The sequence below is a fragment of the Podarcis raffonei genome, chromosome 8 (genome assembly GCF_027172205.1).
Source record: "Podarcis raffonei isolate rPodRaf1 chromosome 8, rPodRaf1.pri, whole genome shotgun sequence".
Taxonomy (NCBI): Eukaryota; Metazoa; Chordata; class Lepidosauria; order Squamata; family Lacertidae; genus Podarcis; species Podarcis raffonei.
This window is the reverse complement of record NC_070609.1, coordinates 65,843,559-65,866,502: the sequence shown is the minus strand read 5'-3', so window position 1 is coordinate 65,866,502 and position 22,944 is coordinate 65,843,559. Positions and strand designations below refer to the sequence as shown.

The 22,944-nt window shown below is 49.4% G+C and overlaps 2 protein-coding genes across 11 annotated transcripts; one reads left to right on the top strand and one right to left on the bottom strand.

The window, feature by feature from the left end:
• Positions 1–3,286: 3,286 nt before the first annotated feature.
• On the bottom strand, positions 3,287–8,276 carry MUL1 (mitochondrial E3 ubiquitin protein ligase 1). 6 transcript variants are annotated; one of them, XM_053400486.1, is made up of 5 exons: positions 8,064–8,276; positions 5,988–6,135; positions 5,537–5,624; positions 5,112–5,232; positions 3,287–4,003 (listed from the first exon to the last, which is right to left on the bottom strand). In XM_053400486.1, exons 2-5 carry the CDS (start codon positions 6,105–6,107, stop codon positions 3,313–3,315), a joined length of 1,020 nt encoding a protein of 339 aa, XP_053256461.1. In that variant the 5' UTR covers positions 6,108–6,135; positions 8,064–8,276; the 3' UTR covers positions 3,287–3,312. The 6 variants fall into 6 exon arrangements, with proteins under 6 accessions (XP_053256461.1, XP_053256460.1, XP_053256463.1 ...); XM_053400485.1 differs by having other exon boundaries at positions 8,111–8,276; XM_053400488.1 differs by lacking the exon at positions 8,064–8,276 and adding an exon at positions 7,553–7,672.
• Positions 8,277–8,646: 370 nt separating this feature from the next.
• Positions 8,647–22,726, top strand: ZBTB40 (zinc finger and BTB domain containing 40). 5 transcript variants are annotated; one of them, XM_053400477.1, is made up of 14 exons: positions 8,647–8,770; positions 10,367–11,112; positions 11,960–12,105; positions 12,840–13,023; positions 13,438–13,601; positions 14,194–14,365; positions 15,804–16,208; positions 16,855–17,061; positions 18,155–18,319; positions 19,015–19,229; positions 19,897–20,059; positions 20,700–20,786; positions 20,906–21,132; positions 21,545–22,726. In XM_053400477.1, exons 2-14 carry the CDS (start codon positions 10,416–10,418, stop codon positions 21,656–21,658), a joined length of 2,946 nt encoding a protein of 981 aa, XP_053256452.1. In that variant the 5' UTR covers positions 8,647–8,770; positions 10,367–10,415; the 3' UTR covers positions 21,659–22,726. The 5 variants fall into 5 exon arrangements, 4 of the variants coding, with proteins under 4 accessions (XP_053256452.1, XP_053256453.1, XP_053256454.1 ...); XM_053400478.1 differs by lacking the exon at positions 8,647–8,770 and adding an exon at positions 9,269–9,850; XM_053400479.1 differs by lacking the exon at positions 8,647–8,770 and having other exon boundaries at positions 9,269–11,112; positions 20,906–21,123.
• Positions 22,727–22,944: the final 218 nt, after the last annotated feature.

The following is a 22,944-nucleotide window of genomic DNA, read 5'->3' as shown; positions in this document are numbered from 1 at the left end:
CTGTGGAGATGGAGGAGGAGGAAGAATCATGTATGCTACCTCAAGCTCCTTGGAGGAAAACGTGGGATGCAAATGCAATAAATAAGGAAATGAAGTAGCTATCTCAGGTGATTGCGCCGGTCTTCTCCAGAGAGCAAACTGGATTCCTGCTTCCCATTGTTATGCCTGTCAAATTGTCACATCGAGAGCCAGCGTGCTGTAGCGCGTTAAGGTAAAGGGACCCCTGACCATTAGGTCCAGTTGTGGTCGACTCTGGGGTTGCAGCGCTCATCTCGCTTTATTGGCCAAGGGAGCCGGCGTACAGCTTCTGGGTCATGTGGCCAGCATGACTAAGCCGCTTCTGGCGAACCAGAGCAGTGCACAGAAACGCCGTTTACCTTCCAGCCGGAGCGGTACCTATTTATTTACTTGCACTTTGACGTGCTTTGAACTGCTAGGTTGGCAGGAGCCGGGACCGAGCAACGGGAGGGCACCCTGTCACGGGGATTCAAACCGCCGACCTTCTGATCGGCAAGCCCTAGGCTCTGTGGTTTAACCCACAGTGCCACCCACATCCCTGCTGTAGAGCATTAAGAGTGCTGAAATAGGATGCGGGTGACCTAACTCAGGCATGAAGTGCACAGACAGTCACTCAGCCTAACCTGCTTCACGGGATTCTGATAACAGGATTCAAAACAAGGAATCATGCAACTGCATGGTGCATTCTTAAGTAAATAGCAGCAGCAGAGTGGGAAGATCTGGACCAAAGGAAGCTGCTTTAACCAATCACACAGAGTTACTAACTCTGCATTCGTCGTCAGTTCTGTTTCAGTCCCAACAGAACCAGCCACCATCAGGAACAGCCCACATTTTCGTGCGAGTCATTGTTCTGGGTACGCACTCGCTTGGAAGGAAGTCAGCTCTGCGCATGGACTCATGCAGAGATGTAAATGCACCTTCCCTGTTCTCTCACCTTGAGGTCGGCCAATCATACCCTGGACAAAGAAAAGGGTCAAAATATCATTGCAAGGCTATCTGGGAAGAGTTGCTAGAAACCGTGGAGGGTGGGGCAGCGCGAGAGAAAGTTCTCATTCTCAGGTCCCGCTTGCTGTTTCCGACAGGCATCTGGTAGGCTGCTGTGAGGACAGGATGCTGCACTAGGTGGGCCACTGGCCTGATCCAGTACAGCTCAGCTCACGTTCTTAGGCAAGTGCCAAAGCAGCGAGGACAGTGTGATTGTGCCTTGTGAGTCACATTCTGGGGATGTCACATATATGCAGGTACGCGCATACTTAAACCACCGCCTTGGAACTGTCGCAAACATCCTTACCCTTTCCAGAACTGGGCCTCTGAGCAGGCCTTGCCCCCCCAAGCGGAAAGCTTCTAAGCTCAGACTTGCTTACCCAACCCTTGGAGGCTCTCGCGAGCTTTCGCAAGGTTGCCCGAGTTCCCGCCAGAGCCTCTAAGAGAAGGTAAGCAAGTCTGAGAGCTTGAAAGCTGTTTCTGGGCTGGGAAACCCCTGTGCAAGAACAGCTTCGAAGCTCTCCACCTTTGGAACCAATAGAAAGGAAGTTCAAACCCATCAGCCTCCTGCTCTGCGAACTTGTAGCCCAATAGTCTAGCCTTTTGTAAACAGAGCTGTAGCATCTCGTTTACATTGGATACACACACTGCTTACTGGTACAGTGGTACCTCGGGTTACAGACGCTTCAGGTTACAGACTCTGCTAACCCAGAAATAGTACCTCAGGTTAAGAACTTTGCTTCAGGATGAGAACAGAAATTGCATGGCAGCAGCGTGGCGGCAGCAGGAGGCCCCATTAGCTCAAGTGGTACCTCAGGTTAAGAACAGTTTCAGGTTAAGAACGGACCTCTGGAATGAATTAAGTTCTTAACCAGAGGTACCACTGTATTGTAAATGAAGGAGACCTCTCCCTTCCATCCATTGAAGTGGGTCAAATTTGGGAAGGGGCTTGCAGAGATAATTCATCTTTTTTCCCGTTTTTTCCTCCCCTCCACATTTCAGAGAACAATTAAAAGTGGTGGAGAGATCAGTCCCTGTCACCCAAACACCGTCTTGTCCTTTTCGGAAACAAGAGCCTTTGCTATAACTGAACAGTTTATAATACCCATTCTGTGAGTGAATATGTATAGATTTGTGTTTGCATGAATACAGGTGCCCAAAACTTGGATCTAGAGGACAATATGCACGTTTAGACCACGTTGGTGCATAAAGAGGGCATTGCTGCATACAATCAGCTATGAAAATGGAGTCCTGTTTATACTTAAAATGAACACCTGCACCAAATTAAGGAAATTGTGAAGTGCTGACATACAAAGCACTTTATGGTTTCCTTCAAAATTATAGGAAGGGATAATTACAATCAAACCACTTTAAATCCTTTAATTGCCATGCTGCAACCATTCCTCATAGGGGAGTTGCTCCATCCTCTTGATCACTTTGGTTGCCCTTTTCATCATCATTCACCCTGTGAAGTGGCCTGATTCTGTTTAATGAACAGTCAGCAACTACCAGAGAGTTGTGCCTGGTGGGGGAGAGGTTGTACTTCACTGGCCAGTGCAGCTTTCCATTTCCCCCCTGGGGCTGCTGCCCTGCCTGCCCCCTTGCCATAAGCTCAAGAGTCTTCCCTCTTCTCTCTAACCACCTCCTTACTTAAAAAAAAGAAAGAAAAAGATTTGAGCTCTGAAATACTGAAAGCAAAATTAAAACCAAAGCAGTGCAAACTTAATTTATTCTGAGCACTGAATTTGGAGCTTCTCAGGAGAGAATTGGGATTGGTAAATGTTTTGGAGGAAAAAAACACACACACACAGCACTGGTGAAAAAGAACTCAAAAAAAGCGTACCAGTCTAGAAACATGATCCTGTTAATTCTCACACAGGAGAAAGAAAACACAAGGATTAGTTCAAGCAGCTTATCCAACCTGGTGCCCTCCAGGTGGTTTACGCTACAACCCCAGGGCTGATGGTAGCTGTAGTCAAAAACATCTGCAGGGCACCAGGTTGGAGAAAACCAAATTTCCATGGTTTACATGTGAATTGTCAGTTGAGAACCTTCGTTTTGGCAAAGAAAATCCACCCAAGCAGTGCTCAACAGTCTACTTCCCAAATCACAGCAATTGTTAACAGCTCTGAATCTTTGTTTGCAGCTCTACGCAACATGGCTTGGTTCTCCAACTGTCTGTGCAAAGGGTCACAACCACCAAACCCACGCCCTGCACGCCTCTAATGCTGCAGCAAAAGCCGGAAGAACGTTCCTCAATGAGAAAGACCGATGGCGAGGTGAGGTCGCCAAAAAAACGCCGCCGCCAATTCAGCTGTTGTACAAAGGCACGACTCTTGCAATCTCCTGCCTACAAATGGGGCAACGGGGAGGCTGCGGCAGCGCCTGGTAGCACTTGTCGCACGAGCAGACGTGCCCACACTCGAGGAACACACACGAGCGGGCATTGCTCAAGCAGACGACGCATGCGTTCAGCGTGTCCCCACCCGCTGCGATCATCTCCTGCACCTGACGCAAGCGCTGCTTCTCCCGGTGATGGCGGTACTGCTTGTGGAGGACGAAGAAGAGCACGGCGCACGTGGCAAAACCAAAAAGTAGAGTCAGGACCTTCCAGAGACGGACGCTCGATTCTTCCTTCTGGAGCAAGGCCTCGAAATCTAGGCTGCTTAGGTAATAGCGCATCCCCTGCTTGGGGGGCTGCAGCCTGATGGTGTTGTTGTCCAGGACCAGCTCGCCCACTCCGGTAAGCGCCGCCCCAACCTTCAGCATCTCTTCGGTCTCCTTGATGCCTTTGGGGCGCTCCCCGCTGATGTAGTGGCCAATCACGTCCGTGAAGGACTGGACGGACGGGTGGAACTTCTCGTACACTGTCTCCAAGCTGAGCTCGGCAGCGTCCAGGGGTTTCAACACCCTCACGGCGACATCAGCTCCTCCCTCCTGGGGCACCATATCAAAGGCTGTCGTGTTGGTCCTCTGGTGAATGATCTTCTCGTAGTCGCTCCTGGGGAACGAGGACCCAGCAAAAAGGTTTAAAGCAGCAGCAGAAACACAGAACGAGTTGCCCACTTAGCTGGGCCCACCTGCTGCACACATAAAGGTTTGCCCGGGAACGGGTCCTAACATTTCGGTCTACAGAAACTTAGTGAAGAATTTGATTGAGTTTGCTGGGATTTGCTTGCGCTTCTCTTCCCTCCCCTTCAGTATCATGACTATTCAGATCAGGGACAGGGCAGGTCTATGGCCCTCAGGCCTCTCATCAAGCCATACATCTTCCCAAGTTGCACCCTTCCCTCGGCAGTCTTGCCTGGTTGGAATGCATTCTTGAACTCTGATAATGCTATTTCCTTCTCTCAATGGAGGACAGAGTGTGCGTACAATCAAGCCTGCTACACACGGTAAAACTTGATTTTCTTTATTGCCACCTTTGCCTCTGCCCACCACTGGTCCAAACGGTTCCCTGCCCCTGTTTCCAACTGCAATGCAATTGTCACAAACTGTTTTGTTTTCGTCTTTTGTTTGCTTTTCATTGACACTTCGCCTCACTCTTTACATCTCTCTCTCCCCATCCCATATCTGCTCATTGAAAATGATCCTTTATGCTATACCGAAATGGACTTTTGTCCACAAAATCTTATGCCGTAACAAATGTATTAGTCTTTAAGGTGCCACAACACACTTTGATTAAACTTCCTAGGTGCTAGATGCAGACTGTGAAAAAACCTGGAGGATCTTTTTTTTAGCATGGGGGCTACTTTTCAGGGACAGAAGCCAGATTTTCTTTATACACAACTCTCCACCTTGGCAAGCTAGAGGCATTCTCACAGGAACACATTCCAGCCAGGCAAAAGCACTCATGGGGGGACAGAGCAAGCCTGGTGAGGGGATATAGCCTGGGGAGAGCCCTGGGGGCCAGAGGAGTAGATAGGACTGCATGCAGACTCCACCCTAATAGAAATTGAAAGGTGGATTATAATAATCTGAATGGCACCTGGCCTACCCTACTGATTGAGCCAAATACTCCAATAAAGGCTCTTGCCTCACACCAATACATCAGTGGAAGCAACAACCCTCTTGCTCCATTTTCAAGTCTGGGAGTGAAATGTACCTACCAGAGGTGCGTGGTTCGGTTCCACACTATCTTGTGCTCCTGCAGTGTTAGTCTCTGAACCACTCCCTTGCAGTTTTCCACAAACTGACTGTTGAGGGTTTCCTTAATAGACCGCACTACACCTATTGGATGGTAGAGGGAAGAAAAAACAGCTGAAAAGAGCTTAATTGCACACCGGAAGACTCACCACAGTGTAACAGAACAGCAAGAGCAATAGGAACCTATTAAATTACCCACAGGTCTAAGGACTATGCAGTGCAGGGACAGCCATGATCACTGGTTGAGGCTGATGGGAGTTGCATTTTAGTGTGCATGTTATACCATAATCCTCCCTGACAGATGGAGCAAACTAGACACCTAATGGCAAACACTCATACATGCTTCCCACCCCCATTACCAGCAACCCACAAGACTCACAAACCCTACCTTCTATTACTGCATAAGGAACACATTTCCCAGGCGCTTCCATAAGGATAGTCTTCAAATCCTGGTCTAGGGTGACTTTTTTCGCTCCCTGGGTGGAGGGAATTAAACATTGGTAAGAGCCCGTTCTTCACTCAAAATCTTTGCATAGGTCTACTTTGCGTAGGAATTAATTGACTACAACCCATAACACAATAATTGTGTACCCCCCACTCCTTTCTCGCCTTTTGGGATTTCCTCCCTTCGTTTGGCATTTGTAGTTTTTGGATCCAATATACTTTTAGTTTATAATGTTCATAACAGGCTTTACCTTTTATAAATTCAACATTTAAAGGCTGTTGCAGCTGCTCCAGATACTTTTCAGTTGAGAAGCAGAACAGACATTGAAAAAATACTGAATACGTAAAATTAAAAATAATGGTTATCTGTGGCCCTGTTCTAAGCAGCAACTGACCTTCAAGCTGTAAACTATTTTTGACTTTTGCCTGTAAATGGCATACAGAATTGCGGTGACAGCTGAACTGGTCGCCAGGAGGATCACCTGTCCCGTCGAAGGACGTCCGGCAGCATCCATTGCTATAATCTAACTCTGGTATATATGCCTAGAAAGAGAAAAATAAAATGGTTTGGGGCTCTTTAGTCAGAAAGCACAAAGGGTTAGAAATAACCTAGCCTCCAATCTCTGCAACACTATATCCCCAAAGACTGCCCAATCCTATTTCAATACTTTACTCCTATGTCTATACGTGTCTTATCTTGCCCACAAGTCATATTATACACCTCAGACTCATTTGGAGTACATCTGGCAACAACCTTCAAGAGTCCACACACAGCAAGAACAGACTGAGGGAAATTTCTCTGGGCACAGTGATATTTTGAAAGAGAGATTTCTTCAGATATGTAAAAATTCTGGAAACAAATAACACATAATAGCCTACCTGTGCTACTATCAAGTTTGCTTTCGGCTACCATAAGCTGAATTTTAAAAAGAATGCAACTATCCAGCCTGGATACAGTAACTGTGAAAGCACCCCAATAGGTGCTTATAAATGATTCTTATGACTTGGAGAATTCTCTCTGCAAGCTGTCTCCTCATTCATTATGACAACCTTTTATAACACTAATATTTAAAACAATATTGATGGCTGCTAGTTTCTAGAACATGCCTTGTTCATTTGTGGGTCCTGCTCAACTGAAAATTTGTCTTTTTTATTTACCAGATTTACTATTCTCTAGATGTGGATTCTTGATTTGAATGTGTTTATCTTTTTCTTTGTAATATATTTTAATTGATTTTCAAATATATATACAAACTTCAAATACAACACCGTATTCAGAAAGAATGTGATTTTTCTCATTTATTATAAGTATCTGTGTTCAGCTTTTCCTCTTTAAACTCTACAAAGCAGCTCACATAGATTCATTAGACCCCCATGTAGCCTAAAATCAATCAAATCATCCTACAATCATAAAACAGGAAGAAATATTCACTCTTTCATAAAATCAAAAATTAGCAGTCCCAGCAGGTCACAAATCTGCCATTAAAAGTTTGGTTAAGATAGCAATTTTAACCTGGCATACCAAGGTGAATGTACACTACTGTTTATTTCTTTTTATTACCCACCTAGGGAATTTCATTGGCTATCGACTATTCTTAAACCAATGAATACTGCAGACTAGAAGATTTATTGTGGCACCAGTTTTCGCAAACTATAATCTGTTTTGTCAGTTAGATACTCAAGAAGGACATTTTATACACTTGATGAAGGGGTTGTAGACCACGGAAGCAGATACTGCAATAAACCCATCAAGGTGGCACAATACACAATGCCATCTCAAATACAACTGGTGCCTCAGAAAAAAACCTCCAGTATCCAGCTCTCCAAACCACCTTCCAGTCACTAACTTATAAAAGTAGTCAAGGCTAATCAGGCTAATCAAGTTCAAATCCCTCCCCTACTCAGCCATCAAGCTCAGCTGGTGACTTCAGGTCAGCCACAATCTCTCAGGTTACCCTACCTCACAGGGTTGATGGGAGGACAAAATTATAGGGTGGAGGCAGGAGAGAACCTTTGCATACTCTCTGAGCAACACGGAGTAAAGGGATATAAATGTAATAATGCAACAAGCAGAGCTCTACCGTACCAGACCAGAGGCCCATCTAGACTAGCATTGTGCTTCTCACAATGGGGAGATCACAAACAGGGGCTGTGCACCACAGCCCTCTTCCAGATGGTTCCACAGTTTTATCTTCTCCTTCATGAAATTTGGCTCATCTCACTTTAAAGCTGCTTGAGGCAGGAGTCAAATCATGTGGCAGGCAGTTCCACAAGTGAAGGACCAGTCTCTTCTGCTAGTCAGTTCATGCCAGTGTCGCTTTCCTGTAATACTGTATATCAGTAAAGCTACAACGGCAGCACCCCCAAGCTGCCAATACCAATCTCAGGATTCCCCAGGGCAAGCAAGCCACCCCTAAAAGAGACTCCACCCCTCAGCCCCCTATCCCCAGGGTAACACAGGAGGCCTCCACCATATCCGGCTCCAGAAAAAGGGACGCTCTCCAGACAGCATTCCTACCCCTATTTTGTGTCTTCCTCCGTCCTACTTCCGGGAAGAAAATTTTCTTCCTGTCGACGTCTGATGACCTCAAAGAGGCCTAAAAGGATGTTTTTTCATAGAATTTCAGGGCGCTGCCTAGAGCGACGGGAACCGCCAACATCCGGTCGCTCAGCTCATGCAAATAACCCCTGAACCATAGACTTAGAAAAAAATGGTAGACTGATCACTCCTGTCTTTAGACGCATAACGTCCTGGCTCCTATTGCCACTTTTTACTTTCGAGGCGGGAGGGTGGTGCTAACAAACGAAGCCATTGGGGGAATCCTGAACAGTAGCCGACCGGCCTCTCCCTTCCCAGCCCCGAGCGCTCTTCCACAGCAGGCCGTGGCTGTTCACGTGATCTCGTTGCTCCCGCAGCGGCCAATCCGGTCTTCAGAAGTTAACCATTTGACGCGAGGTGGGTGGGGGACCTCCGTTGACAGACAAGCGACGAGAGAGGAAGTCTCGCCTCCGGACCCGCCTGTGAAGCGCGACTCTTCTCTTGTTTCCGCCTCTGTGCCCGTGAGGAGGCGGGGCCGGAGAAGCGGCTGAGGGACGCCGTCCTTGTTGAAGCTTTATTGTTCCTCCTCCCTCGCGCCCACCTTCGCCCGTGTCCGCCGCCGCTCGGCTCCCAATAAAGGTAACCATGGCAACGACAGCCGGCCTAGGCGCCCGATTTAGGCCCTCTTCGCCGTATCCCAATTCGTCTCTCCTTCGGCCGACCGGGGAGGGTGGGGGCCACGAAGAAGACGATGCCTCTGGTTCTGGGCAGGCCCCTGCGTTTGGCTTCTGCGTGGGCCTGAGGCCTTTTCGGGAGGCCGCCGCCTGGCTCGAGCGGGCGAGGGAGAGAGCGCGCCCGGGTGGGAGGCCTCGTCCGGCACAAGCCCCTCGGGAGGCTGGTCTGCTCGGGGGGGGGGGCCTCTGCGTCCGCCCCTTGCAGCTGGCCACCGGCCACGCATCTCCCTTGAAAGGGCACTCGGCCCATGTTGGGCTCTGTTAGGCTGTGAGACATGGCAAGGAATTAGGGAGGAAAGATGCCTCGAGGCCGGAGCATCGCTTTCATTTTGTCCCCCCCCCCTTACAAAAAGGCTCCCATAGTGGCTTGTGATAAGAAACAGCTCACGAAAGCGACGGGGGAGGGGCACCACAAACTCAGGCCCATCACATGTTTCCAATGCATAACTTCCCTTCAAGAATCCTGGGAACTGTAGTTCGCCTCTCAAAAGACCTGCAGTTCTCCAAACTGGAGCTTCCAGGGTTGTTTAGATGAACCATGGGCGGCACCGGCATGGTGTAATCTGGCATCGTTTGTGGGACTTTGCCTTCCTCAAGAAGCTTCCCTTGAGTGGGAAACCAAAGGTCCACAGAACAGCACTGGGCTGTTTGAAAGTTCCTGTCCCCAACAGGCCCATGCTTCTCTTTAACTCTACCATTTCAGATATTTAAGAAGCAGGTAAAAATAAAAGGTAAAGAAACCCTGGATGGTTAAGTCCAGTCAAAGGTGACTGGGTTTGTGGCTCTCATCACACTGGCGTTTGTCCACAGACAGCTTTCCGGGCCAAGTGGCCAGCATGACTAAAACCACTTCTGGTGGCATGGGACACCGTGACGGAAACCAGAACACACAGAAACGGCATTTACCTTTCCACCACAGCGGTGCTGTTTATCTACTTGCACTGACATGCTTTCAAACTGGAGCAGTACTGGGCTTCTTGCAAAGGTTGCTTTCAAATGCCGTTGCACTGCTCCTTGAACCTCCGAAAACCAGGCTCTACAGAGTGCAAGAGGGCAGGTCCCTGCCCCAAGGAGCTTACAGTCTGAAGTTTAACACATGGAAAGCAGCAGAGGCCGGGGACAGGGGAACAAAACCAATTTGTATTCACTTAAAATGGCCCCCCTAGGCTTCCTTACATGTTGAGGTTTGCAGTAAGGAATGAGAGCCAGGAGGTTGAGCCAGAAAATGTAGATTTTGAGGAAGGATTGGAAGGAAGGCAAGTGTGACACAGCAGACAGAACTAGAGAGCAGAGCAGAGGTCTGTAAATAGTAATACCCTGTTTGGGGAAATACCTTCTTACTCAAAGTCTAGTTGGGTGTTACAGGTGGAAAGCAGTAGTGTCCCAAGGCTGTTCACCTTTGTTTGTGGCAACGCCACAGGTTTGATCACAATGATAGTTTGGGGAAGGGAACAAGTGCAGTCAACGCAACTAATTTGCTGCTCTTCTCATCTGCGTACAGCTGATTGGGAGCAAAACTATACAGAACGAGCAGAGACTTCCAGGGAGCTATGGATCTTCCAAACTACAGCCAGCAACTACTTCAACAGCTCCATACACTCTGCAGGGAACAGCAGTTCTGCGACTGTAACATCTTGATTGGGACGATGCATTTCCGAGCGCACAAGCTTGTGCTGGCAGCAGCCAGTGTGTTGTTCAAGTCTGTGCTGGATGGCACAGACACAGTCTCCATTGATGCTTCTGTGGTGGCCCCAGATGAATTTGCTCTCCTGCTAGAAATGATATATACAGGCAAGCTGCCTCCTGGGAAGCACAATTTCACCAACATCATATCTGTGGCAGACAGTCTGCAGATGTTTGATGTGGCTGTCAGTTGCAAAACCCTTCTTGGGGACCTTCTGAGCTTTCCAAGTCAAGAAGAAGTGCTGAGGGACATTTCTGTTCAGGCAGGGGATGCATCTAGTAAAGGTGTTGCCACTTTGGACAGTTCTCATGCTGCAAAACTCAGTGTCAAAGTGATGTTGCATCCTGAGCAGGTTTCTTCTGGCTCTGCAGACTCTGTGGACACTACCAGAGTGCAAGGACAGAGCACATGTCAGGAAGCTTCAGACAAGGAAACTCAGCTTCCTGATTCTCATTGCCAGGATCCCAAAGTTCTCCTCCCTCTGTGTCCAGGTGGCCAGAGCATTTGCGAGGAATGGGAGAGCACCAAACTGCCAGAGGCGAAAGACCTGGTTGGAGGTACAGGTGAGAGCGTCACCTTGACATTGCCTGCTCCTAATAAACTATAGAGTAACTTTGCCTGTTGTAATTCTACCCAGTGGACTGATTCATACATGAATGTACCTTGTCTGACAACTGTGAGGTCAATTAGTGAACTGCCTCAGTTGAAAAGTTTGCATTTGACTCTGTGCAGAGACAGCCTTGTTTGTTGTGCTTTCCCTGTGATGGCTATTTCACACATGGAAGTCATCACTTGATGCTGTGAGCTGCTGCTCCTGTTGCAAGCCAAAAGCCAAGAGCTTCTGCCTGTGTCCATGCATGCTTTTCCCCTTGTCTGCAAGAGGAGGGAGATGCACCATCTTAATCGGGAGCCCCAGGTGGGAAAAGCAAAGCTCTTCCCAAGAAATTCCTCCAGCAGAACCTAATAGGTAATTAAGACATTTTGGTTTTTTAGCATAAACATTCCCACCAGAATGCTTCCTTGCACTCATTTGTGCCGGTTTCATTTGTGACTCACTTCCCATGAAACATCCCAAAGCAATTTAGCAACAAGGCATCAAGAGTAACAAAGAAGAAAGGAATACAATTTCTAGATGAATAAAGGCTGGGATAAAAATCTGCACTTACAAGGCATTTTGAAAGGAGGTCTTCAGTAGATGCCAACATGGAATGCACTCCCAGATGAAATCTGCTGCAGAGTGCAGTGATCAATTGGGCACATATATCCATTATGTATGCTTGGTGTGCACAGTATGCAGTGTTCTCTTGCTTGGTGAATAATTCTCAGAAGAGGAAGACAACAGCCCCCTGCTATCATCCTGCTTCCACTGGCCTTTCTCCCTTTGACTTTCTGGGCTTCCTCTTTTCATAGGAAGCTCAGAAGAGGTGAAGCCTACAGCTGTTGTGCCCCAGGAAAGTAAGGAAGAACTTCTAAAGGATTTGACACAGCTGAGGCCTATCCAAGGGCTCTTGGACACATCAGAGGATGATGCTTTCCTCTCTGGGGCAGAAAAGCAGGTAAACTGGAAAAGGGGGAAGGCAGGGGCATGCCCCTGTCTTTTTGCCACTCCCTTCTTACCCACATCACCCTTCCCTCTCCCACTAATGCCTCCTTCCTTTCTGCCAAGGAATTTGTACTTAATTCTATGTCAAGGAGGTAGGCAGAGTTGCCCAGTTCATGATGGATAGCTCAGTTAGTTAGAGCATGGTGCTGATAACACCAAGGTTGCAGCTTCGATCCCTGTATGGGACAGCTGCATATTCCTGCATTGGAAGGGAGTTGGGACTACATGATCTCAAGGTCTTAAGCTGGCTTCATGCATTAGCTGCTGCTTCTGTCAGTTATTTTAAATCAGTTTGTCTCTTTTTAATGTTTATCATATATTACATTTATATATCTTTTGTAAGCTACCTTGCAAGGATTTGTACCCTAATAGGTGGTATATAAATGAATTAAACAGATAAGTTAGGGCCAGTTTTCCCAGTTTGCATTGCTCTTGATAGCTATTAAGCATCTGTAGTGCCTTTGCACAGAATTGGTGCCCAGTTGAAATATTTCCTGGAATGCACAGATCCTGTCACTGCCAAACATGCCAGGTTAGATTTCCGAAACATACTTGAAATAGTGTATGTGTTTCAAAATTTCAGCTACTGCAAACTGCATCAAAGTGTGTATGGTGGTGGGGGAGTATTGCATGCGTGTTTGCTACGTTTCTCAGAATTCCTGCTTATCTGTGTAATTGTCCTTGCAGGCTGCCATGGACTGCTCTGAGGGCAGCTCACCCAGGGATGCTGCAGAGAATCTGTTCAAGGAGGAGAAGATCCTGAGCCCAGAGGCCCTGTCAAAGTTTCTCGGGGCCGTGAAAGCTCCTTTCCCTGGCCTGGGTCTCCTACTGGACCGTTGGGTGGCTGCAGCAGTTGGTTCTGACAGCACAGGTACCCTTGGGGTGACAATTTGGCGGGGGTGAGTGTTCAGAAAAGGCTTTGCAGGCTATGGCCCCAACTGAGCTCTCGCTCAGCATCATGGCACAGAGGGGTGCCCACCCCCCACCTCGTCCAACGGGGCCTCAGATGGTCTTTGTGACATGCAGGAGAGTCTTCACCCACAACATAGACTCTTTCTGCGTACGGCTGGTCTCCTTGCTTGCTCAGGATGGTCTGTTCCTACATGTCCTCTAGTCTAGGTTTGAAACCATCCCATCTGGGTTATTCAGGCTCCAAGAGACTGTTTGAAGATTTCTCACAATGGGGAGCACATAATGGGGCAGGGAAATGGCATGACCGTTGGGAAGCTGGGGTTCTGCAGTAGCCCTCTAGTTGGTAATTTGACACCCCACCCCGTTTCCATAGTTGGCTCTAGTGACAGCATTGCCACAGAAATACTACTGAGACATCGCAAGCTGATTTCCGAGGCTCTCCAGCAGGGAGCTGATCTAGAAGAGGAGTTGCCACCAGTAGAAGCAGACCTGGCCAAACCAGCCAAGGAGGTTCAGGATGCTGTCCCTGGATGCCAGGTGTGTATATCTCAGGTGTGTTAAGTCTGTAGCAGGATGTTTGCTGGGTAGATTCAGACAACCAATGGCCAGGTGAATGTGTGCTTCACCACTTAGTCGTAACCCCATCGCAACATCACCCCGATGACTGGGAAGGTGGTGGTGCTGCTTCTTCATCAAATGCATTATTAGCTTATGTGATTCACTGCCACAAGATACAAACAGACACATTCAGGGAAGAAGTTGATCAGCAGCAGCCCTCCACCACTGTAGCTCAACAGAGCTTATATGTTGCATTTCATTTTGGTTATTTATTTATTATCTACACATGAAAACCATTCCTTGTCCTATAGGCTCTCAGAGCATGTTTAGGAGTCAATAAACGACTGCAGTTCGACAGGGCAGGGCTGCTGTCTTTTATGTCCCTGCTCGGCAGCTCCCAGAGGCATGTGGCTGAACTCGCTGGACCTTCTGGGTTGATCTAGTCCCCCGTGCCACACATGGGGAGCATCTGCACCTGCTCAGGCACCCAGTGGAGAGGTCAAATAATCCCACCATGCAGCAGGGTAGGGGGACTCTCTTCATCGTGTGTTTCTTCTGTGGCTTTTCCCAGCTGGTGAGCACTTGCCTGCAGGAGATGGCCCCTGCGACCTCCTGGAGGGCAGCTCTGAGCAGTGCCTGGAACAACAAGCCACTTCCTGCCACCCAGATCTGCCAGGTCCTCTGCAGCATTCAGGAGTCCTTCCCAGGCCTGCAGACAGTGATGCAGGAACTACAGCAAGCTGGTGAGAATCTTTCTGCTTGTATATGCCACTCTCTAGGCATGTGGTGGGGGACATGCCCAGCCCCAGCCTGAAATTGGCAACATACACATCTGTGTGCATGCTTGAGAGGTGTGTTGTTTTGCGGTCAGTTTGGCAGAACTTGAGGCAAAGGGAGACTGGGGGGAAGCAGCTCACTGCAAAGAGACTCCCGCAGTGGGTCAGTTCAGGATTCCACAGCCAGGAGGCTGAATGCAACCCAGAGCCTCTCCCAGCTTCTTTCAGGGGCTGCTGAGATGCTGGAACAAAAGGAAGCAAAAGAAGCCTTTCATTGCAGCGTAAAGGTAACACTCAAAGGGCTACGGTCTTGGATTGTTGCATGAGGGGCCTGGTTGTTGTACAAGGGTCCAGTAGGGGGGAGCAGCCAGAGGAAAGTGTGGAAGACACTTTCACATGGCAGCTGATTTTGCCTGGTTTCTTCTACTTTCTTCTACTGCCGTGGGGAGGAGGAGAGAGTGGTGCAGTCCATGGAAGCATTCTCTAACCCTGAAAACCCTGATCAGTCCCCTGTTTAGGGAAGTTTTTAATGTTTGGTGTTTTATTGTGTTTTTAATATTCTGTTGGGAGCCGCCCAGAGTGGCTGGGGAAAGCCAGCCAGATGGGTGGGGTATAAATAATAAATTATTATTGTTATTATGAGAGATTCCACCAGACACCCCCCTTGCACACTTAAGGCCTAGAAACTTGCTTAATTAAAAGTAGAATAGTTTTTTAGGTTTTTAAGTATTATTATCAATCAATTTCTACACAATCATCTGAAGACAATGTACAGGAAAAACAAGAAAAGTTTTTTAAAAAACAACAGATACACCGAAAACAAAAGTAAGACAATGCAAAATATAGACCCTTGTAGCAGAAACCCATTTCTGCTGTTGCTGAGCTGTGCAGTGCATGGGAAGAGTGGTGTCCCCCTCAGGTGCAGGCATGTCCTTGCAGGACTTCTCCTTCCTTTCAAGCCGCCTGACCTTGAGGTAGTTGATCCTCGTTGCCCAGCCTATCTTGCACTTTCCAAGTAGCTTTAGGGAAGTGGTACAAGGTTTTTGCCTCAGGTGCTACAAAGATTAAAGCTATGTGACCTGCATATGTTGCACCCGTTCAAGTGCGCTTCAGAATTCCTATTGTCTTACACAGTTGGTGTAAGTTTTGCTTGGCAAGGGGTTAGATAAGAAGCTGAAGCAGTTGCTACGGCTGACCACTCCTGGGAATTCCTCTGGAACTGTCCTGATGCTTGGAAGCATTTATAGAAACTAGTAAGCTAGAAGCTAGAAACTTCACCCTTACAAAGATTCTCTGGAAGCTGTGCTCAGGATATTGTTCTTCAGATATTTTTGGCTCCTGCTGATGGCCCTGAAGCCATGGTCCACATGCCTTAGAGCAACTGTTTCCTTTTGTTCTTCCACAGGGCTCTTGACAGCTGTCGACGGAGGGAAGGCCAGTGTCTGGAAATGGAAGGTGAACAGCATGTCTCAGGTTGAAGCGGTGGGCAAAGCGGAGCCAAAGGGGGGCCGAAGCCCAGAGGCCCTCAAGGGAGCCGCCTCCCCAAAGAGCTTTGCCTGCAAGGCCTGCGGGAAGAGCTTTCGCTTCTACTGCCGCCTGAAGGTGCACGAGAAGCGCTGCCGGGTGGCCCACCAGAAGCCGGCGCAGTGCCCAGAGTGTGGCGAGGCGAAGGCCTCCAAGGCAGAGCTGGAGAAGCACCAGGTGGAGGCTCACGGCAAGCTAGGCTCCTCCTTCCGGAAGAAGAAGCCCAAGAAGCCCCGCCTCCCCGTGGCCTGCGACATTTGTGGACGGGAGTTTGCACACACATCAGGTATGGCCAGCCACAGGGCTGCTGGGAGCTGCAGGCTTCACTTTTTTCTTCATTTACAGTCAGGCCCCCTCTGCATTCAGAAGTGAAAACCTAGAGGTCCAGTCATCCTCTAGATTGGGGTTTCTCAAACTTGGGCCTCCAACTGTTTTTGGACTCCCATTGTCCCTAGCTATCTGGACCAGTGGCCAGGAATGATGGGAATTGTAGTCCAAAAGCAGCTGGCGACCCAAGTTTGAGAAAACCCTGCTCTAGATCCAGATGCCTGCTGAGCCTGGCTGAGGCAGAGGGAGCAGGCTTGGCAGCCCATTTCAAAGCCTTGAGGCTGGAGAAGAAGCCCTGCTCCTCCCACTCTGCTTAGCCCAGTCTAGATGACTTTCTCTGGGCACATTGTGAGGGCTGTGTGAGTGAATGCCACTTCCTTACTATGCCCAAGAAAAGCTTGAGAGAGGGCCCTTCCCACAGCAGGGACTTTTCCCAGCGTGAATCCCCTCCACTGCAGCCCAGGCCCAGTTTGAGCAGGCGGTGGTGAGCAGCTCTGTGTCCCTCGAGAAGCTGATCTGAAAAGGCTGCACATGGTGTGCTGGGGAGCTGAAGGCTTCCCACCTCACCTGCTGCTGTTTCCTTCTCCCTCCCCGCCTCCCCTCAGGGATGCAGTACCACAAGCTGACGGAGCACTTTGACGAGAAGCCCTTTTCCTGCGAAGAGTGTGGCGCCAAGTTTGCGGCCAACTCCACGCTCAAGAACCACCAGCGCCTGCACACGGGTGACCAGCCCTTCGCCTGCAAGCACTGCCTGATGAGCTTCGCCCAGGCTTCGGCTCTCGCCTACCATACCAAGAAGAAGCACGCCAAAGGTGAGGCCAGGCGCCCCTCCGGGTCAGCCTCCGACTGCAGCAACTTGACAGGAGTCAGGGAAGCTAGCAAAGAACCGGGGGCCCTGCCGACACATGTCATTTCCCCCTGCACACCCAGAGGCTGCATCTCACGCAGCCCACTGCCAAAATATGCCAAGGCTCCCCAGTAGAGCAGGGGTTGGGCTATGATGTGCTGCTGCACAGCAGGGCTGGGAGTCAGGGAAAGGCACGTTGGCAAGCAGCACTGAGCCCCGCTGTATGGAGGAGGCCAGACTTCACAGAGGCCCAAGCTGCTGGGTACTGAAAGTTGGGGCGTATGAGTGCTTCCCTTGTGGGGCTACCCGGCCACAGGGAAGAGACTGACCTCATCACAGCTTTGAAGACCCCAAAGTGGGTTGCTGCCCTCTGTCCCTCAACCACCTTTTTTGGCTCCTCTTGCTGTCTTTTCCAGCTGATCCTCTGTGACAGTGTTTGAGATTAGCCAGGCGCATTTTGCACCTGGCTTTTGAACACTTTCGACCAAGTGAAGATGCCTGGGTGCCAGGATGGCGTCTGACACCACCGTCCAGAGGTGCATGCCTGGGGGTCATTGGATCTGGTCTGTTTTCACACAATCACACCCCTTCCTGTAGAATTCTGTCGGTAATATTTTATCAGCACAATTGGAATGAATTTCAGGAAGCCAAATACTTTTTCTGCACAGCCTGAGCAGGAGCAGTCACCATTAAGAAAAACAGGTCAGAATAGGCCAATATATATGTGGGCTTTCTCTGGGTCAAGTGACTTTTCATCTTTAAGGTCGCCAAGCTCTTAACCTGGCTCAAGATTGTCATCTGCACTAGCTGGATGTTTAACTGAGAATCAATTAGTGGCAACTAGATGTTTCATTTTGGCAACTGCAACCTTGGTTTAAGGAGCCATTTGGCACCTAGCTTATGTATCTGATTTTCTAACACTGCTGCGAGACCAGGCACTGCTTGGGTATTCTGGAAAGCTGATGGTGGTCCTTCTAGCATGCCAGTCCTTCCATGCTTAGGCTCAGTGCCATAATATTTGCCCTCATACCAACACACTGCATTGGCTCTCTTGGCAGGGAAGATGTACGCTTGCCAGTACTGTGCTGCCGTCTTCGCACAGTCCATTGAGCTGTCCCGCCATGTGCGCACCCACACAGGTGACAAACCCTACGTCTGCCGGGAATGTGGGAAAGGCTTCCGCCAAGCCAACGGTCTCTCCATACACCTGCACACCTTTCACAGTGAGTGCCTTGAGCTTCATAATAATAAATGACAACAAATTATGACAGCAACAGCTTCCTGCCCTCCCTAACTTTGTAAGTTTTGTCATTTACTGCTCATGCACTTAAAAGTGCTGCAAACACCCTGGAAGAAAGCAGTTGCAGGATGCTCCCTGCTCTGCCTCTTATTGTGAGGGCATCCCCTTCCTGGACCAGTGCCAGAGATCTACAGGAGTTGCTCATCATTATTATTATTTAGATATTTTTTTATAATGCTGAGTAATCTGAGAGTTCTTGCTCTCAAGCTTACACTCTAGCATGTGTTGATGCTTTGGAGAAGGAGGCAGTGCTGAGCCCTTGAGGTAGGGTGACCCCAACTGCCCTTCCAGAAGCTGGAGGTCTTCTATCGGTGGCAGCTGTTCTTCGGTGTCTCTGCCTAAAAGCCCCACACAGCAGGGTATAGTCAAGGGTATGGGCTCTGCCAGCAAGGCTGGAATCATGAGGAGCACCGACATGATGCCTAGCTAAGACTGAATGTGATCCTGGTTGGGAGCAAAGTCTCTCCTGAGGGTAGGGCAGTCATAATCTGAGGGGAAACAGTTGTGTGATTGTAACCAGCTCCTGTTTTGTCCTTCTGCTCCTCCTGAACCCTCTGCATGTGAACTCGTCGTATCCTGGCCCCACCTTCCTGCCCTCCCCTCCACATGGGGACTCAGACATTGACGACCCCTATGACTGCCAGAAGTGCCAGATGAGCTTCCCCACCCTGCAGGAGCACCAGAAGCACATCCATGCAGCCCACTCCAGGGAGTGCCACCCATGCCCGAACTGTGGGAAGGTTTTCAGTGCACCGTCCCTGCTGGAGCGCCATGTGGTCACCCACGTTGGGGGGAAACCTTTCAGCTGCCAGATCTGCAACAAAGCTTATCAGGTGGGTCTGCTTTGGCAGAAGCAGTGGCCAACAGGGCAACCATCCCTCCCCTTTGCCATTCTTAGGTCTCACCTCTCCCTCGCACACACAGACACAACTTCCATTGCTTCCCCCGAGTCTCTGGGAATCCAAAAGTGCTGAATTCTAAAATGGACATTTTGTCTTTTTTTACATGATAAAAAGCTATATTTCGCACAAGGCGTTTTACAATAAAAATCAATCAAAGGTGACTTTGTAACAATAAAATACAAAATAAAACCAGCCCATTGGTGCTAAAGACTGTGTTTACAACAGGCAATCAGATTCTGACTTGGCCACTCCTTTGCACCCAGGGATGGCAGAGAAGGAGCACCAGGAAAGTCTTACTTGGACTTCTTCCAAAGACTTGCCTTTACTGAAGATCAGGCTCTGCTGTGGGCATCCATTGACCTCCCTTTGTGGATAGATAGAAAATGTGATTGGGGGCATGTGGGGTAGCAACAGCCAAGGGATTGATGTTGCAGTGCTTCCTTTGGAGACAGAAGCCATTGTCTACCTGGGGGTGGGGTGGGTGGGGTGGGTGGAATCCCCATAGTCAGTGTGAATCCCAGAGTCAAGGCTTTGAACCTGCAGCCCAAGCCCCTCTGTGTGGGGGTTGTGATAACCAGAATGGATTTGCTCCCTCCAGCAATTGTCAGGGCTGTGGTACCACAATCGGACTCATCACCCGGACATCTTTGCTGCTCAGAACCACCGGTCCTCCAAGTTCTCTTCGCTGCAGTGCAGCTCCTGCGATAAGACCTTTTCCAGCACTGCAGCTCACAGGAGACACACCAAGGAAGAGCATGCAGGTAAAGGACTCAGAGGGCCAAGGTGCCTTCTGCTCTTGGTGCCTGACAGGTCTTGTCTCTTTGGCACGGCGCCTCCAGCTCAGCACTGGCTGTTAGGTGAACTTTGTGGGATCAGACCAAGGTCCAGTTCAATCGGCAGCCTGTCTTTCTACCATTGTTCCTGGCAAAGTCAAAAGCAGAGTGGTCCCTGCCCTCCCCCGGCATCGTGTTCAGAGGTAGACTTCCTCTGGGGGTGTGGAGGTATATGGAATCCACCACTCTCTTCCTAGGAACTGTTGGACCTCCAAAAAACCTCCGTTGCTTGTCATAGTTTGGTGGGGTTTGGGTGCATGCTGTCTTCACACTTCAATTTTTAGGCAGTGGTTTTGGATTGAGGGGACAAGTGTCGGGAGTCTGGCGGATCCCACAACAGCCAGGTTTTGGGGGAGTGGGATCCACTCTACCGAGGTGGGTGGCTTACCGTTGGCTCTTTGTGAGGCTGTGTTGGTTGGAAGAGAATGCATTAGAGGAGCCACCCAAAAAGGCTTTGCAAGCCCTTCTCCTGAGCAGGGGGCTGGGTGAAGGTCAGTGGATATCTGGCCTGTAGCTGAACCCTCTTTTTGATAAACTACCCACCGGGGATCTCATGGCTTTCCTTTAGAAGTGACATTCCATGAGTGTGAGAAGTGCAAGAGACTCTTCCCTTCGGTCGCTTTGCTTCAGGCCCATGAGAAAAGCCAGCACTCGGGTGAGTGTCCCCCTAATTTGCCCCTTGTTGCCCCTCTCCCAGGAGGTTCCCACTTCCCTGCTTGCTTATGACTGTGCTCTCTCTCTCTCTCTCTCTCTCTCCCTCCCTCTCTCCCTTAGGGTCTCAGCCCCTCCACTGCCCACACTGCTCAGCCTCTTTCCACCTCCAGGGGGCACTGCAGCAGCACCTGGCCACCAAACACACCAGCACTTCGGAGCCTTCCTTGGTCTGCACACTCTGCAAGGAGGTCTTCCCTGGACAAGAGCAGCTGGAGCAGCACTGTGGTGCTGAGCACCCAAAGGTGGTGGTTGCCAGTTCACAAGTTCCAATGGCCCAGGTAGTGCAGGTCACTGATACCTTTCCCATCAGGGATGTTACGCTGACCCCTTCCCAGTCCTTCATCTGGGCCCATGTTCTGTGTCATCCCATCAGGAAGGACAAAGCCTCTTAACACAGCTTCCCCCACATGCAAAGGTTTTCCTGGTGTGTTACGATATAGGCCAGATGTGGGGAAACTCCAGTCCATGGGCCCAATTGACTGCCAACCGGTCAGATCCAGTTCCCCAGTCTGGATATAAACAGTGTCACCCCTTTTCTTCTGATGCCAATTTGGAGTTGCCTCAACTTCACCCACTCCCCATTATACTGTGGGGAGGAAAGCCAGGCTGAGTGTGAGTGGCTACCTGCCCGCAAAGTGAATGTCCAGCATACTCTTCTGCCCAGCTGAAGCAGTGACATCCATGTCCTTTCCTTGTCAGGTGCTTCAGACACCTGAGCCTGTGGTCACCGTGGCAGAGCCGGAATTTGCTGACGCTCAGGTGTTTCTGACATTGCCAGAAGTACAGGGTACCAAAGTGGAGCACAGCTGGTGATGGTGAATTCGGAAGACTTGCTGGATGAAAAAGTCACGGCGATGTGAGATGGGGAGAGGGATAGCCTGTGCCAGCCTGTGTTTTTGTTGGGCTGGAACCTGCTTGAACATTTGCCATGGAGCAAGGCACAGCAGGGATAAAAGCACTCCTAGAAAAACAGGGTGTCCATGATGAAAAGGTTTGGATCAGATGCGCCCATTGAAAGGCAGACTCTCCCTTCTGGGCATCGTAGGAGGCTGTGTGGTTTTGTTCTCCACCTGGCTGTGCCCTTTTTAAGGCTTCCTTCCCTTCTGTTTTGGTACGCTAGGCCATTTATGAGATGAATAGGGGAGCTGCGTGAGGGCTGCCCAAGGGCCTGGGTGCCACATTTATTTTTCTGCCCCTGGAAGCAGGCGTAGGGGAACATGGTGATCCAAATAGAGAGTGGCAAAGCAGAAGGCAGAAGCATGGCAGCCTTGCCATGTGGGCAGGTGGTTGAGGACAAGAACCTCTACCCAACCTGCTCCTAAGAACACGGCTGCCCATCCTGCAGTCCATGAGCTCCATCCAGGACCATCTCAAGGCTTGAGGGGTCTCTGGATAAACTTCCCTCTGGTAGGCCATTCATTGGTGGGTCCTGGTTGACATACCAGGCAGTGGTGGCAGCTGTGACACTTGAGAAGCTAGATCAAAGTGCCCTTTAAATTTCCCTCCAGGCTCCCACCTGTTGTTTCACTCTTAGGATTGTGTGAAGCTTGTCCCAGCCACCTTGCTCTGCTTGGACCAGAACTCCCTTTTTTTTAACAGATTGGGGGGGGGGGGTCCAAGGCAGTTGTCACAAATGGGCCCCGGCAGCTGTACTGGCCCTTGCACTGCAACATATTCTTCATGAGGGAGTCCTTTGGCAAACGTGGCTTTGAGCTTTCTAGAAACAGCTTGCAAGCAATATCTTGTAATACGCATCAGTAGCTCTGACGTACTCACCTGTGTGAGGACAAACTGGTATTGAAATTACTTATATGAAGGTAGCAAACATTAACAATGATGTTAACAAACTGGCTGAATAAACTGAGCTCCTGTTTTGTATGAGTCTGTGCTACAAGTGTTATTTAGTGATAATCCTAAATCCTGAATCCGTTTGTTCCTATTGAAAACCTCTCAGAGTCAGCCTGGGTTTACCAAATATTGAACATGGGTGAGCATCTTCAGCCTGGCTTGGCTTACTGTTTCATTTTTTATTTGGAAGTGTATTTAATTTCTTTTCAATAAAGAGAAAGAACAGGGAATCCAGGAACAGCCCTGGAGTA

Coding starts and splice junctions, on each gene's coding strand:
- MUL1 (XM_053400486.1), bottom strand. CDS start 6,107: ATGGATGCTGCCGGACGTCCTTCGACGGGACAGGTGATCCTCCTGGCG. Junction 5,625..5,987: donor AAATAGTTTACAGCTTGAAG/GTCAGTTGCTGC, acceptor CCCTCCACCCAG/GGAGCGAAAAAAGTCACCCT. Junction 5,233..5,536: donor TCCTTATGCAGTAATAGAAG/GTAGGGTTTGTG, acceptor ACCATCCAATAG/GTGTAGTGCGGTCTATTAAG.
- ZBTB40 (XM_053400477.1), top strand. CDS start 10,416: ATGGATCTTCCAAACTACAGCCAGCAACTACTTCAACAGCTCCATACA. Junction 19,230..19,896: donor TCTGCAACAAAGCTTATCAG/GTGGGTCTGCTT, acceptor TGCTCCCTCCAG/CAATTGTCAGGGCTGTGGTA. Junction 21,133..21,544: donor CAATGGCCCAGGTAGTGCAG/GTCACTGATACC, acceptor TTTCCTTGTCAG/GTGCTTCAGACACCTGAGCC.